Genomic DNA, 16,783 nt, shown 5'->3' on the forward strand with positions numbered 1-16,783 from the left:
TCATGCATAATCCTAGTAAGGCTCATATGGAAGCTGTAGTTCGGATCTTGAGGTACTTGAAGTATGCTCCTAGAAGGGGGTTGGTGTTTTCTAAGCATAGACATTTGGATGTTTTGGGATATACAGATGCAGACTGGGCAGGTTGTAAAACTGATCGACGGTCCACTTCCGGATACTTTACATTTTTAGGTGGGAATTTAGTTACTTGGAAGAGTAAGAAACAGAAGGTGGTGGCTCGTTCTAGTGCTGAAGCAGAATATAGAGGAATGGCTCGTGGAGTTTGTGAGATGTTGTGGTTAAAGCACTTGTTGAGGGATTTGGGGTTCAAGCAGAAGAAAGCCATGCCTTTATTCTGTGATAATAAAGCTGCAGTTGAAATTGCTCATAATCCTGTCTAACATGATCGCACAAAACATGTGAGACCGTGGCAGCAAGGGAAGCAGTTAATCTGCCATTTTTTACACGAGCATGAAGGAGTTCCAAGGTCCACAACATAATAATACTTTGATCTAACCTCATAAATATTTGTATGGGAGTAATGCACATTAAAACGGCAAGCTTTCTCCATACCTTCTTTCAAACGACCCTCCATAACAGGAGTAAGTTGTGATGTCCAAACATGAGCCTCGTCTCTCCTTTCACCCATCATCTGCATCACCTTAATCCGAGTCTGATCAAGCATAGTGTAAACTGGCATCTCACGCTCAACAGCAAACCAAGAATTAAAAGATTCAGCTATACTATTAGCCATATTTCCATAACAGCATCCAGGGAAAAATGTGCGACACCAATTTTCAAGAGGCATATCAGCAAGAAATGAATCTATAATATCAGCGCCACTAACTTCTCTCAACTCTCTTAAATGGAAACAATATTCCTTTTCAGTACATGAATAAGCCAACTCAAAAAACTTCTTTTTAACATCATCTTTCAAAACAGAAGACCTTTTACCGTTGTATTTACTCATAAGGTTATGCGCCAAGTGCTTGTAACAGAAAAGATGAGGATTACTAGGAAATATCTTATCAAAAGCACTCAACAGTCCAACACCTCGATCACTAATAAACGTAATCACTCTACCATGAGGTTCCATCAAGCTCTTCAAGTGTTTGAAAAAAAAAGACCAATTAGCATCCGTCTCAGAATCACAGACACACATTGCAAGAGGAAAGAAAGCTACAAAAACAAAAGAAAAAAAGACGTAAGTATATTTGGGGGGGAGGGGGGGGGGCGCAATAGATGTCTATTGAGGGGCAATAGATGATTGCAGCGTGCCGCTCCACAATTTCAACGAAAATAATCCAAAAACAATAATAAACATAAAAGAAACAAAAAGGGGAAAGAAATCACAAGAAAATAAAGGAGTATTGGGGGACAATAGATGTCTATTGAGGGGCAATAGATGATTGCAGCGTGCCGCTCCACAATTTCAACGAAAATAATCCAAAAACAATAATAAACATAAAAGAAACAAAAAGGGGAAAGAAATCACAAGAAAATAAAGGAGTATTGGGGGACAATAGATGTCTATTGAGGGCCAATACATAATTGCAGCGTGCCGCTGCATCACTAACAGGAGCATGCCGTTGCAAAGTTTCAACAAAAATAACAATAAAAGAACATAGACATTAGAAAATTACCATGATTTCCATTCTTTCCGGTTGCACAAAGAATCTGCCCCTTGTAGACACTCTTTCTAAAAGTGCCATCAACATACAACAGGGGAAGACAGAATTCAAAGCCTTGAATGCAGCCTGCATAAGCTAGGAAAAGCCTCTGAAACCGATTGCTCGATGGATCAACTTCCAAAATAAATGAAGATCCCTGGTTAGTCTCAAACACAGCTTCCCTATACCAAGTTAGCATGTTAAACGAATTAGCCTTAGAACTGTAAATCATTTCCCTAGCCTTCTGCTTTGCTTTCCAAGCAACCTTGTACGATATATCAAACCCATAAGCTGACCTGAACTTGTTGATAATTTCCCTCGGCTTCAATGACAAGTTATAGCTAATGTCCTCTTCAATACATGTCTTGACAATTTTTGATCCCAAAAGCTCATGTTTTTGCTTCCGAAGAACACCTTTGCAAGAGTGGACATTGTCCAACTCACCAATAATAAAGCATCCATTTGCAGGCAATACATAACCACGGACATTCCACTCACATCCTTCGGTTCCCCAATTGGAACAAACCGCATGAATTCTGTCCCAATCATTTCTAATAAACATAAAGCTGAACCCAACTTCAATAGCAAACTTTCTAAGCTTGTCTAGAAACTTAGGGGAACCACCACGAAAATTCTGCCCTACACATTGAATGTAACTAGCCCACTCATTCGACAAGTAAGAATTTTGAACTTCAGTCCTAAATGCCTCAGTGAGGTAATCATCTTCATCCACAATACCAGAGCAGCTATCTTCAAATGAAACAGAAGCTTTTTTGCTGCAACTTACACTATTCTTCAACATCGTAATATCAACACAATCCAACTTGTAAATCTTGGCACCGCTAAACAGCATCTGGAAATCATCATCATTGCAAAGAAAAAAAAAATTGCGCATCCAGGAAGCGAATAATGAAGCTCAATACCATCAGTTGCAGAAAACTTGAAACGTTCACAAGTGTATTCAAACAAATGAGCATAGCTCATACATTGATTAATACGAAACATGAAACCTTGTCCAGAATGAGTGCATTTAACAGCCAAGGAACTATCCATATTCCTGAAAAGAAAAAGAAAAAAAGTAAAAAACAAAACAAAATCAAACCACTGTTGCCCCCCAATAGAGGAGTCTGGAACACCAAAATCACTTCACAAAACAAAAACAAGTTACTATATATAAACAACTATTGCTGAACTTCAGTTTACTAGGCGTATCAAAAAAGAAGAAAAGCAGCTCTGTGAACCATCTATTGACCCCCAATATGGGTCTATTGGGGAGCAATAGACACTTCACAAATACTGAAACGGATCGTATTGTTCTAAAACTGAACCACACAAACTTAGCACAACGAAACAGATCAAACTTAGCACAACAAAAGCATGAAAATAGCAAATGGAACCAAATCAAAGATGACATTCACGCTTTTCGAAAAAGAAAAAAAAAATGAAATTAACGAAACACAAACCATACTTAGCGCAACGATTTGGAAATAACAAAACGCACAAGAAAACAAACTCAGATTCAACGAAGGTGAATAGCAAACATGGATCCAAAAAAAAAATTGAAGAAATGGAATTGAAATCGAAGAAACAATTCAAACCGAGCTGAAGCAGAGTTGAAATATAGAGCAACATTGCTTCTTTCTCTCTCCATGCAAGCTTCTCTCTCTTCGTTCTCTCTCTCTATCGTGCGAACCAGAGCTTCTCTCTCTAAGCGAAGCTTCTCTCTCTTCGTTCGCTCGAAATTTTGAAACACACGGGTTTAATCAGGTGGAACGCTGGGTAGTTAAGAAAAAGGCAAAAATGTCAATAAAAAGATGTAAAAATTGAACTTTTGTGTAAAATGAAATAACTCTTTAGAGTATTTTGTGTAAGTGAGAATTAAAAAAACTTAATAGAGTAAGTGGGAGCATTGACTCTAAAATTAGGGTAAATTGACAAAAACCCAACTTTAATATAGTTATTAGCTTATTTATTTTTTATTTTTTATGAAATATTATTTTTATTTTTTATGAAGTATTAGGAATAGCAAAGCTAGCTAAGAACAATATTGTTGGTACAGGAAAATGAGCAATTGATGCCACCTAATTGCAGGGCTCTGAAAATTAAGTGCATGGGGATTCTTCAATTAGGTTACAACTTGCCCTCTATGCTCTGCAGACCTTATAATTTTGTTTTAAGGTCTTTTCCCGTATACTCAAACCTTGGTATTTTTCCCAACTGCCCAACACTTTGGTATTACACTATTGTTGATAAACAATGACTAACAGGGATGGTTTAAACAAACAAATGCCTCCTGTATCCTATGTTGACCTTTAGATTCTTCTACAGTTCTATTCAACTAAAAGGAACAGTTAAAAGAACGTCAAAACAAAAACAAGACTAGCCTTCAACATGCCACATTTCGCCTAACGACATCCTGTCTAAGCGACTACTCACAGGGCGGAATCACTGCTGCTTGTCGTAATTTTTTCTGTTTTTAAAACTGCTTCTTTCAGATAAACAGTAAAGTTTTAGAACTTAAAGATTTCCATGAGATGCATGCATTCGAATGTTAAACTTTACATAGTACACTATGAATGACAAAGATGAGTATGATAATGACATTTAAATTTAAACATAAAGCTGAATTTATAAGTTAAAGAAGTGGGTGAACATCCATCTGAATTAATTTATTCAAATATACATATAGATTTTAAACAATCAGAGCCTCATTCTTAGGTAAACAGCAAAAGCTGTTTAGCTATCCATGAGACTGAGGACAGTTACTTACTTGTACTGAAAGCACACTACTTCACACCTAGACAGGAAAGGAAGTACACTGCTACTATGGCTTTCTTGTTTGAGAGAATATTTTTCTGTCTCTCGTTTCGAATGCCTTCTAAGAGAAGCTAAAGCTCCTTATATAGGGAGCGGAACTCAAACTAGAATTCAAAATACAAAAATGTACAGAACAACTCCGTGACTCCTGCTTTTCTGAGTGCTCCTGCTGGTGGAGGTCGGCCAGGGAAAAGCAAAAGTGGTTAGGGTGAAATGTTTTTTACTTTCTCTTTATGAAAAAGCAAAAGTATCTTTTGAAAAAGAAAATAGTTGCCTTTTGTCTTGATGCTTTCTTTTTTCACCCGTGAAGCTACATATTTTCATCAGTTTCAGACTGATGGCCAAAGACAAAGGACTTGTTGTCTGTCTGGGTCATGCAAGTTGTTGTAGCATTGTCCTCGACGTCTGTATCAACATACATCTTGTGGTGGTTGTCATTTTCAAGCTTTTCCACCCAGCGCATGCATGCCATTGTCGAGTCTATCTCTTTTCTGGTTAGAGATAGGAATAAGTCACTGCTGACTACGTCAGGATGATCGTAAGCAGTGATGATTGTCTTTTCTCCTGCTGCCAGGAAGGTATTGTTGACATCTTCAGAGATGATCTTTTTGATGTAGTCAAGGGCCATGGCTTTCATCCAAGGGATGCTGGAATTTGGTTGGCCGTTGTATGCTACACAGGCTGGTTGAAGATATCTTCTCTGAATAATTCTCACATAATGATATGGAGGAATATATTCAACCTCACCGTTTGCCTTCTGGATCCATTCTGGAGGAGTGGATCTGAACTTCAGACGAAGCATACAGTCATTTTTCCTGATATTCTTGACTGTGTTGACAATGATTGGCGGCAAACCTTTCAGATCATCATTAGTTTTAGTCCACAGATTATGGACAAAACCATTTTCAACAAGCCAAAGCTTGTGTTCTTGGGGATGTTCACTCTGAACATTTACCAGGTATCTTCCAACATATGGTCCTGCGACAATAAAGAGAGTTGGAGGAACTAGGTTCTCTGGATTATGCCTTCCTATCAGACTATGGAATTCATGCCAGTCTGATTCATTTAGTGCCATGATAGGGACCTTAGCACTCTCTGGACTTTCAAGGAAGGAAAATTTTTCTTTTCTGACAGCACTCTGCTGCGTAAGAAGCTCTTGACCTTGTGGCCTACCATTTGCGTAAAGCTCTTCAGCTAATGCAAAGAGGGCTGGAAACATCAGACCACTGCTTCTTTCTTGAAAGGCAAATAAGAGATTATCCAGGATTGCCTTCTGGTGATAAGCTAGTCTCCTGCCAGTTCTGAACACAGGAGTATCAAAAGTTCTTAATTCATAATTAAAAACATTTATAACTCCACTAGGAGTTGGTCTGCTTTTTGGCAAAGCAGCAGCCGTCAACGGTCTTGATGTGCCTTTACCGTCTGCCGTTTGAGACGGGCTAGCCAATCCTTTACCCTGGGATTGATCAGTTGTAGCCAAGCCTTTTGAGCTTAGCAGAAACCTTTTAAGGATTTTCTCCTTGGTTTCTTTTGGATCCTCTTCAGGTTCCTGTTCTTTCCCAGTCCTTCTGCTTCTGGGATTACGACCTTCGTCGTCTTCTCTTTGGCTGAACATTGCCAATTCTCTGGTCAATGCGTCTGGAAGATAGTTCTTGTTTCCTGCAATTAATTCAACAATATAATCATATTGGTTAAGAAACAATTGCCAGTTTGCTAATCTTCCTCTATCAGCAGCTTTGTCAAGTTTAAAATTTTTAAATTTTTTTACTCTGGCACAATCGGTGAGTACAGTAAAGGTTTTTCCAAGATATGCTGGAGAATTTAAAATCGTTTTCTTGACAGCTAAAATTTCTTTTTCCCCTGTGGGATAATTCAATTCTGCAGGGCTGAACTTGCCACTACAAAATTTGCAGATCTTTTCAATGTTAGTTCCAGGCGCTCTCGCCAGAACCACACCGGACCAGTAATTATCACTCGCATCTGTCTGGAGGATAATTTCATCATTCTCTTTTGGTTGTTGAAGAGGAGGGAGGTTTTTGCAGAGATTTTTTATCTGCTTCACGATCTTTTCATCATCTTCAGTGAAGCTCCATTTTCTTTTGGAACTTGTCTTAGGAGATAACATTGCTGTTAACCCTGAGATTTTGGGGATGAAATCTCTCCCGTAATTTATGACACCAAGGAATCTCTCTAGACTCTTAGCATCAGGAATCTTGTCTGGGAACTTCCAGATTTTTTCAAGGATATGTGGTTGGAGCTTTATGACTCAATTCTTGATGTTTATCCCTAGGAAATCAACTTCATCGAGGATAAAGAGGATTTTCTTCTCGCCTAGGATAATTCCATGCTGAACTATCAGCTTTACTACCTCATGGAGGTGTTTCATGTGTTCTTCTCTGTTTTTGGAGAAGACCAGGATGTCATCTATATAGACGACGCAGAACTCCGCCACATGCTTGAAGATGTTGTCCATCTTTCTTTGGAAGATTGAGGGAGCTTGCTTGAGACCAAAAGGCATTACTAACCATTCGTAATGTCCTTGAGGCGTTCCAAATGCAGTGAGAGGAATGCTCTCAGGATGCATCTTGACCTGCCAGAAACCCGACTTTGCATCGAATTTCGAAAAGACTTTAGCTCCTCTGAGCTGGTTGATCAGTACTCTAACCTGAGCAATCTGATAGCCGTCTTTGACAGTCTTTTTATTGACATCTCTGTAGTCAATAACCATTCTAGCTTTTCCTCGTAGATTTTCAGCATGATTTCTCACGTAGAATGCTGGAGCATGATGAGGGCTAGTGGAAGGTTGAATTAATCTCTTCTTCAGGAGATCTTCAATATCACTTCTAAATTCTTTCTGATCTTCCTCTTTGTACTGAGGAATGGCTTTGACATGGCAGATAGCGTTCATGTCATGCAATCTTAATTCACAGACCACTGAGTCTTTTTCCCAAAACTTCTGAGGATTTGTATCCACATTCTGCTCGAGTAGTTTCTTGATTTTTTCAAGAGTGGGAATTTGCTGAGACTCAAGCTTGTTCTGAAAGTGCTTGAGGTTATGCTCATGGATGAAACTATCTTCTTCATCTTCACTAGTTTCTTCTTCTTCTTCTTCTTCTTCTTCTTCTTCTTCTTAAGATTCTTCAACAAGCAACTCTTCTTGTTGTTTGATTTGGAGTATGGGCTCAAATTTGGGTTTGTAGGGGGTAAGATCACCACTATTCTGTTGCGATCTCTGATATTGAGTAGTAAAACCCGGACCTACCACACTTTTTGCTTGTGTGAGTCGGTCTGCCCAGAACACCCGTTCTCCTTTCCTGAAGCCTATCGCTTCCTCATTCTGAATGAATCTTTGTTGGAGAATAAAATCATTTCCCAACAGGAAATCAGATCCTTGGCCGTCAGATTGCCAAACATTCTGGATGATAAATGTTCCTCCACCGATGGAGATATGAACATTCTTTGCTACTTTCTTCATGGTGAGATGGCTCCTATCAAATGTGACACCAGTAGCTGACTTTTTCTTGTCTTCTTTCCAGAGTTCATCTGGAATTGCAAATCTCTTTGCAACAGTAAATCCTGATCCATTATCTACAAAGGCATGTAGATGATATTTTCTGTGATCAGGGAACTTTAGTCCAATCTCTATGTAGTTGCTGTATCTACTGGTAGAGACGACCTTCGATTGATGAAGCTCATTTTCTTGAGCTTGTTCCGTTGGAATGAATGGTTTACATTCTTCTGGAACATTTTCCTGAGTGGGTGATTTGTCAGAATCATCATCCCAATTTGTAGGAATTATCGTTTCTGGTGGTTTCACCAGTTCAACATTTTCTGGTATTTCAACCAGTTCAATATCTTCATCGACTTCTTCTTCATCGATGATTTCTTCCTTTTTCGAGGAAGAGGGTTCCATGGTTTCCTGGAACAGAGTTTCAACTTTTTTAACTTTTTTCTCAGCGAAGTACTCTTCATATTCTTGCTCAACCAACTGGCTGACAACACCTTTCTTGGTTTTTCTTCTTGCTTCAGCTATGAAGCATTCTTTGTGATAAGTCTTCTTAGACTCTTCACAAAACATAGGGAGACCATTCTTTTCGTGACATAAGCAGTAGTCACAAACGAATGTACCAGGGTTCACCTGATAAGAAGACATGAAAGTTTCTGTCTTGCTTTCTTCCCAGTTTTTGATTCTCAGCACGTTCATCTGCCTAGACTCGAAGTACTCTACTTCAGAATCTGACTCTTCTTCTGATGAACTTTCTTCTTCAGACCAGGCAGAGTAAACTGACCTGTCGTCTTCTTCATCATCTGAATAGACTATCTCATAGCCTTTCATGTTTGCTGATTCTACTATTTGCTCATATTCTTCAAAGAGAGCTTTAGTAGATCTTTTACCCTTTTCCGGGCATTCATTGGCATAGTGCCCTTCAGCTTTACACAACCAACATTTGCAAGCTTTCTTGCTCGGTTGTTGTTTATGCTGATGAGTATTCTTCTTTTTCTTGAAGAATTTCTTTTTAGTATCTTCCATTTCAAGATCTTGGTAAGGAAAGACCTTTCTCGTCTTTCTACATTTGAATTCTTTTATCTCTTCGATTAGTTTTTCTAATCGTTCAGGATTTTCACAATTCTCAGCTTCTTTGTAAAGATCGTAGAGCCTCTCAGCTCTGAGCATGTGGACTGGTCTGTTCAGATCAGCTTCTAGATCTTCTTCTGATATTGGCTCTTCCATAGTGGGTTCTGTACCACTGACACCGGCTTCTCTGGTGCTGTAGCTTCTTCTCAGAAGGTTGTTGTTTATCCTGATGTTCTCAGGACCGACATCACTTTTTCTGTGGTTGTCGAAGTTGAGGCTGATTTCTCCAGTTCTTCTACTCTTGTAGATCTTTGCTTTTGCACTTTCTGCTGGTAGCTTTGGACCGGATAATTTCCATTCAATAGGAAAAGTTACTTCATTCCAAGCAACTTTGTGAATTTGCTGTGAATGGTTCTTCTGGCTGGTGAGGAATCCAGTAGTGAGACCAGGGATGTTGGAGATCCGTGTCTTTGGTTCTACTGTGGTGCTCATCAGTTTATAGTACACTCTGTATACTATTGCCAATTCTTGCATATCTTCTTTCATTGATATGCCATCTGTCTTGACTCTCAGTCGGAGACAGTGGGCTGCATCCTTCAAGCTGGTGGTGAAGTTGGGGAAGCAGTTGAAATATGCTACCTGATTGCACAGTGCTGCTTCTAGAGTTCCCAATAGACTAGCTTGGAAGTCTGTCAGTCTGTTGTCTTGCAAGACACATAGGACTGAACTGTTGATGCCTTCTCTTGCCAAAAGCTTTATGCCGACTTGGACTGCTCCAATGTGCATAAACTGATACTTCTTTGCTTGTGCTCTGGCAACTTCAGTTGGAGTGATCATCAAGAGATCTGTCTCTCCAGATGTTGAGGGGGTTGTGAATTCCAGTACTTTGAAATGATGGCTGTCCATCAGGTCAAATGTTCCCCTTCGGTAGATCTGTTTGAAATCTAGCTTTGGAATTGAGGCGTTTTTTACCTCGTGCTCGATTTCATTGTATTCATATTCTTCAGAATTTAGGAGTTGGACTCCTTTCTTTTTTCCAAAGATGCTTAACATCTTCATTTCTCTTTTTTCCGGGTTTTCATACCGGATACTAGTCTGACTAGTAGATGGTTCCAGAAAAATCATGTTTGGAACACGATTTGAGTCTGGTTTCTCTAATGGTTTGAACCCATTAGTCTTCTTCTTTACTGTAGGCATTTTCTTATCCTTCAGTATTTTTTCCAGCGTTTTTTGCTGTTCATTGATTTTTCTACTGACACTCGTCAGTTTTTCTTCTTTCGTTTTTGGAAGTTCTTTGATATAATCCAGTTTGTTTTCCAATCTTTCCAATTGGTGGATTATAGCAGGTAGTTTTTCTAGAGTCGACTGACATCTAGATACTTCTAGTAACAGCTTCTGATATTTCTCATCAAAAGATTTCAGCAGAGAATTTATTTTCTCTAATAATAATTCGGACATAGTCCCTATTAAGGAGGGGGGAGAACTCCTTGAGCTATTTTACAAGCTCTAATACCAGTGATGTGCGGATCTAACCAATGCTCAAATAATCAAGAGGTTTTTGTTCCTCTTCCAGAACATATAGGAGATTATCTATCTCTTCTTCTATTCTATAGATTCTAGTCTGAAGTCTATAAATAATATCCCAATAATTGGGAGATTCTCTATCGAGACTATCTCGATAGGATTTTAGTTTTCTCAATTTTTCTCTTTCTTTATGCATTTCTTTACTAGTGTTTTTGCAGATTGCAACCAATTCAAGTCTGTCTTCAATCGTAATTATGAATAGTAGTACTCACTGTTTACCTTTGAATTTAGAGGATGACTGTCAATTTCATATATATATTCAAATATAAACTCTGATGGGCCCACCACGTTTCTAAAACCATTAATTAAACAAAAGTAAATAGCAAACTATATGAAAGAGACATATGCAGATGCAGACTCTGACAGACTAAGACGTCCAAGAAAATTGCTAGAGAAAGGAATAAAGGGTACTAATGGTAGGGATTTTGAAGAGATGGGTAGGTAGGAAGGAAAGTGAGAAAATGTTGTGTAAGAGGGAACAAAAATAATACACTGGGGTGTATGAAAAGTATTTTCCTGAATTTGGGGTGTATGAGCATTAACCCTTTGTTTTAATTCATGTTGTTCATATTCTTATTGCAAACATAGTGATTCCATAATTCATTGTTCTTGCTAACAAAAATAAGTATTATTATATTTTGTAAGTACCCACCTTAACGCAAATTCTGACTCCCCCACTGCCCCACAGCCTCCACCCCCACCCACCTTTCCTTGAAAAGGAGCACAACCTTAACTATGTCTATCTCATCCTCTTTTAAAATCCTCTGTTGAGTTGCATTCACGAGTCTTCTTTCCAAGGTTACAAGTTGGTCACATGGTCCTACCAGCAGTATGCAGTTATCCTTGTCTAGGTTGAAATCTTATGATATCTGTAGACACCTTTTAGCGTCTTGTTCTATCATTTCACATGACCTGTCTACAACTATGCATGCAGTTCCCCGTCTTCCACGACTCCAAGTATCTCCCCAGCCGAACCAGACATGATTGATGACACTGTGTAGAGTTTGGTCTGGTTGGGGGTTTCCTCATCAAAGAGGAAGCGTTTTAGTCCATATTCACTTTCCCAGTTCTCATTTCTCACGCGCTGTCCTTGATGGATAGAAGGGCCAACTTAAATATCATTACTGTGTGCTGAGATCAACTCATGAAAGGGCAAGGGTTGTTGGGGAGAAAAGAGAGAACATAACTTTAAGCTGTGGCTCTATACTCTATGTATTTTTTTTTTTTTTTTACTGGTGGTTGTCATATTTGTTTTCTGGGTCTGATGAATTAAATGGCTCAACTGTTGCTTCTAATTGTACTGGAAATGCATGAGGTAGAGCAATAAAGTTTTCCACAAAGACGGATTGAATGTAATGAGAGGGAACTAAGAAATGGGTTAGCCGGATCAGACTAGATTAGGTTACAACATTTGGTTAAGTAAGCCGGGAGCTTGATCTCTTTTAGGCTATGTTTGGTTTACGGATTTAAGAAATCAGGAAAGGAAAATCGTTAATTTCTTTTGTTTGGTAGACACAAATTTGAGAACTATTTTCCTCACAAAGGGGAAAATAAGGTGGAAGATGGTTCCTTTCAGAATCCATGGGATTGATTTTCCCCTTTTTTTCCCCAGCATTTATTACGAAAATTAAGGACTACAATATCTCTACTCAAATGTGTTATTGCCAATTTCACACATGATGATAAATTTTAAAATACAAGGATATTATTGAAACATTGATATATTTTTTCTTTTTTTTCCTAAACCAACTAAACACTGGAAGAGAAATCAAATAGTCTTTCTTAAATGTTTTCGCTGCTTTAACAAATACCGGAAAAGAAACTTAACATGAATTTTAATTTTCAATCCCCATGAAAAAGATAACAGAAATGATTTCATTTCCGTGAACCAAAGGAGGCCGTGAACTTGACGTAGTTTCATACTTATGGAAACTTAACTCATGTTAAGTTACTGTATACAATGGATTAATAGGTGAGGATAGGCATGGCAATCAAAGTCTACACCACCAATTTATTACCCTTGAATGCTTCTTTTCGATTCAGAAAGGAGAAAAAAGAAAAGATCCCTCTAGAGTCTTTAAAGTGATGAACACTAAACCATGAAATGATTTGCCCACCTCAATTATTAAGTTTATCAGTTCAGCTCATTGACCATATCATGTCATCCATCTCAATTCCAATGAACAGTAATTTTCTTCAAGCAATGTTCAAATTCATATTACTGGTTAAAGAAGGAGCCAAATAATGAAGCCACGTTCCTTGAAAAGTGAAAGCAGTGAGCAAATTGGATGACAGTATCGGTAGAAAAAAAAAAAACAAAACTGGATAAAAGTGCAAGTCTAGCTATGAACAGGAAAGGAAAGGAAGATATATTAGTATCAGCACCGTATCTCACAACTGTCAGAGGGATTCGATTCAGAAGCCAAAAACACTAAGAAAATCTGTGAGAATAAATGCCCAAAACACCACCAACAGTAGTCTGACTCGAGCAATGACGGCCATCCCCAAAAAGCTACACTCCTATGCTCCAAGCCAGCATAGCCTTATAAAACCTCATGCACCCAAATATAGTAGTAGTATTAACACCGACCCTGCAGAAAGTAAAAAGATGTGGTGGCCCATGGTGGGTTTCTGCCATTGAAATCAACCAGTGATCTCTTCTGTGTTGTTATTGTCATTGCTGGTGTTAATGGCGGTGGTTGTGTGGGCGTTGGTGGTGCCATTGGTCTGGTTCTGGTTCTGTTTCTGTGAAACTGGGTACTTAATGGCATTGAGTTCAACTTTGCGCAGAGCAGCTTTGCCAAGATCAACACCACATATGTCAGAGAGCCTGACCAGATAGAGCAGGACATCAGAGAGCTCTTCACCCAGGTGTTGCTTTTCCTCTTCTTTCCAATCAGGAAGGCCCTTTGGAACTTCTCCTTTCCATTGAAATATCTCAGAAAGCTCTCCCACTTCAGCCACCTGAGATTTCACCAAAAAGGCCAAACCTTTTACATCAAACCCAATTTTACCTTTCTGATTCCTTTGAAATTCAACATCTTTTTCTGGGATGCAACACAAAAGCAAAAGTAAAAGCACAAGGGCGCAGGAAAACACAAAAGAAAAACATTGTTTTGGAGGATTTTTCCATGACAAAAACAAAAAGGAAGATCTGCTTGCAATGAAGTCAATTTTGACTCCCTGGTTACAAAGTTAAAAACTTCAACTATTTGGGTTTTGAGAGAACATTGTTTTGGGAGATTTTTCCACGACAAAAACAAAACGGAAGATCTGCTTGCAATGAAGTCAATTTTGACTCCCTGGTTAAAAAGTTAAAAACTTCAACTATTTGGGTTTTGAGAGGGTGAAATGGAATTAAAAAAAATATATATACCAACTTGAAGGCAAGGAACACATGCAATAGAAAAATCAAGTCCAAGACACCAGAAACCATTTGTTAATAATAGTTATTTCTGCAATCCAACTAGAGTCAGCTGTCTTCAAAAACCCATGAAGATAGCAAAAGCAAAAATATGATAATAACAAAGAAATCCAGCTTAATATTTGGATCCTCTCTATTTCATGGATCATACAGATTAAACAAAACAACTGATCATGGCCATAATTAACAAAGCAATCCATCAAACACGTTCTGGGCACAACTCAAATGACACGGAACAAAACAACGAGAAAAAAAGCTTCATGGGTTTGGTAAAGGGTGCACAAACCAGAGCCAAGAGCAAGTTTCTGGGGCTGTGGAACTGATCCCAGTTTCTCTCTCTAGCAAACTCCGCCATCTTCTTCTTGAGTAGGTCAAGAGTGACGCTTTCGGCTTCTGAAAACCCAGTCATCTTCTCAAAAAAGTGTCAAAGTCGATCTCAAACCAAAACACAGAGAGAGAGAGAGAGAGAGAGAGATGGTGAAGAATGAGAGAGAAAGGAAGCAAATTTTTGAAGAGGATAAGAGCGAGAGGAGTCTTGAGAGAGAGAAAGAGAGAGAGAGAGCTTTAAACCCAGAGGGGGTCCGTGAAGCTCAATTACTCTTGTTGGGTCAGGGGGGGCTCTCTATCTCTCTCAGGGCTTTTAATATAAATAGGGAGTTTCATGGGAAAATTAAAAGCGCTGCTTTGGAACTTTGGAAGATGATTTGGCTACGGGCTACTGCCGGTTGCAATGGTGGGACCGGGTGACGTGTCGGTGGAGGGAGTGAGTAAGGGACCATGTGTTTCGCTTGAAGGATTTTGATTGGCTGTTTTTTTTTTTAATTTTTTTTTTTTTGGCTCCTTGGAACTTGGCTCGTTCTGCCTGTCCAACCAGTTGGTGACATCTGAGCCTGCCATGTCACTGGTAAGAGCTCAACAATTATTATTATTTTTTAATTATTAGGCATTAATTTGCTTCACTGGTGTTATTAGGAAACAAATCAAATCAGTGAAATCACCGACCAAAAAGCAAAAAAGGCTAACAAATCTGTAAAAATGATACTTTTCTAAAATATACTAGCCTTTTTTCACATAAGAAGTTCTGCATATGCATCTCCTGTTTTTTTAAATAAAAAAGAAAACAATTATTGTAGAGAAGAGATAATAGGAGACAAAATTGAGTTGTGGGTTTTTTACTTATTTTTTTAATAAAAATATATTTTCTAAATGTCACAATTATCTTTGTGATTTAATTAATACTCAAAATTTATTAATTTTCTATGGTCATTTATGTCAAAATTTTGAATTTTAACCAACAAACTTTTTTTTTTAAATAATAGTATAGATTATATTTAATGAAATTTAGAGTCTTTGGCAAAACTTTGTCAACATCTCTTTTAGCTAAATGTTTTTTTTTTTATCGAGATCACACGGTATTCTTAAAGACTCTATAGACCCATAGACTAATACGTGTCGGTGGATCATGTCAAAACACTTCCTCTCCCAGTCCACATAAGTTAGGATCTAAACTCTAATCTGCATCAACGAGATTTGAACTTGAATATGGGGGTTCTACACCTAGAGTCTCTTACGAACTCGACACATATGGTGGTTTTTTAGCTATATCTTTAAGAAGACAATTGTGGGTGAGACATCAGTTTGCAATGATAGATCAAAATGTTCAAAATTGTATTTGATATAACTATTTTTCTTTTATCGTAACTTGAATGTAAATTTTATATAAATCTTTGTACAAACTCTCAAGAGAATCTTCTGTGTACCATATTCTCATAAAATATACATAATGAAATCCTTATGAAACCGCTTCAACACCTTTGCACGGTCGCTACATCTTAAAATTAGGATTAAATTCAGTTTACCGGGAGTAATTTTATGTTAGTCTTTGTCCTCTCAATTTAATCAGTTTACCCCCCAAACTTGTCAATTTTCCTCAACTGTGTCCAATTTCTCAGATTCCGTCTAATTTGAACGATAAGTCTGACAAGGGGACCCATTTTCAAGGTTAAAAGAGTCATTTAAAAAAAAAAATCCCAATACAATATTCGACCCCCTCTCTCTCCCCGCTACTACTTCTTCTTCTTCTTCTTCTTCTTCTTCTTCTTCTGCTTCAGATAACCCCATTAGCCCTCAATCAACACTTAAGTACTAAAGCCAGTCTCCAACTTTAGATTTGAAACCCATTCTAAAACCAATGAACGGAACCAAATCAAGTCACCAACAAAGACCCATTTGATTCCTCACAATTCACAAGCGGAACAAACCAGAATTGCTTTTGCTTAAATTTCACGTGTAAAAACAAACAATATTTGCAATACCCAGATCACAAAGTCTTTAAAGAAATCCAAAACCAATCAGAATACTTTATCAGATAATCAATTAAGCAAAAAAATGAGAGAATCCACCCATATTAGAACACAATTACATGCTTAAGATACATGTTCAATTTTACATTATGATCACAATAGATCGAGACCCAATAACTTAGAGATTAAGATTACATATCAGAGAAACCCACAATTGCACAAAACCCATCTGCACCAGTCAATAATTCCAAAGAATACAACATTTTTCTTAGACAAAAAAAAACTAGCCAAAAGTTGAATCAAATTATGGAGCAAAAGAAGTGAATTTTTGATCAAAAGGCTGCTGTGTTATCCTATATAGATTCCCTCCCCTTTTCCCACACTTTCAACTGTAGCGTTCATGAAAAAGGCT

The 16,783-nt window shown here is 38.1% G+C and overlaps 2 protein-coding genes across 2 annotated transcripts; both read right to left on the minus strand.

The window, feature by feature from the left end:
* Positions 1-394: 394 nt before the first annotated feature.
* LOC112171426 lies at positions 395-2,469 on the minus strand. The gene is made up of 2 exons (XM_024308611.1): positions 1,641-2,469; positions 395-1,176 (listed from the first exon to the last, which is right to left on the minus strand). Exons 1-2 carry the CDS (start codon positions 2,467-2,469, stop codon positions 395-397), a joined length of 1,611 nt encoding a protein of 536 aa, XP_024164379.1.
* Positions 2,470-12,990: 10,521 nt separating this feature from the next.
* LOC112174699 (dCTP pyrophosphatase 1) lies at positions 12,991-14,693 on the minus strand. Its single transcript, XM_024312494.2, has 2 exons — positions 14,355-14,693; positions 12,991-13,608 (listed from the first exon to the last, which is right to left on the minus strand). The coding sequence occupies exons 1-2, from the start codon at positions 14,475-14,477 to the stop codon at positions 13,288-13,290; spliced, it is 444 nt and encodes a 147-aa protein (XP_024168262.1). The 5' UTR covers positions 14,478-14,693; the 3' UTR covers positions 12,991-13,287.
* Between the last annotated feature and the right edge of the window lie 2,090 nt (positions 14,694-16,783).

Source organism: Rosa chinensis, chromosome 6 (assembly GCF_002994745.2).
Source record: "Rosa chinensis cultivar Old Blush chromosome 6, RchiOBHm-V2, whole genome shotgun sequence".
NCBI classification, from domain to species: Eukaryota; Viridiplantae; Streptophyta; class Magnoliopsida; order Rosales; family Rosaceae; genus Rosa; species Rosa chinensis.

Coding starts and splice junctions, on each gene's coding strand:
- LOC112171426 (XM_024308611.1), bottom strand. CDS start 2,469: ATGTTGAAGAATAGTGTAAGTTGCAGCAAAAAAGCTTCTGTTTCATTT. Junction 1,177..1,640: donor CGGAAAGAATGGAAATCATG/GTAATTTTCTAA, acceptor TTGTTTTTGTAG/CTTTCTTTCCTCTTGCAATG.
- LOC112174699 (XM_024312494.2), bottom strand. CDS start 14,477: ATGACTGGGTTTTCAGAAGCCGAAAGCGTCACTCTTGACCTACTCAAG. Junction 13,609..14,354: donor GAAACTTGCTCTTGGCTCTG/GTTTGTGCACCC, acceptor GTGAAATCTCAG/GTGGCTGAAGTGGGAGAGCT.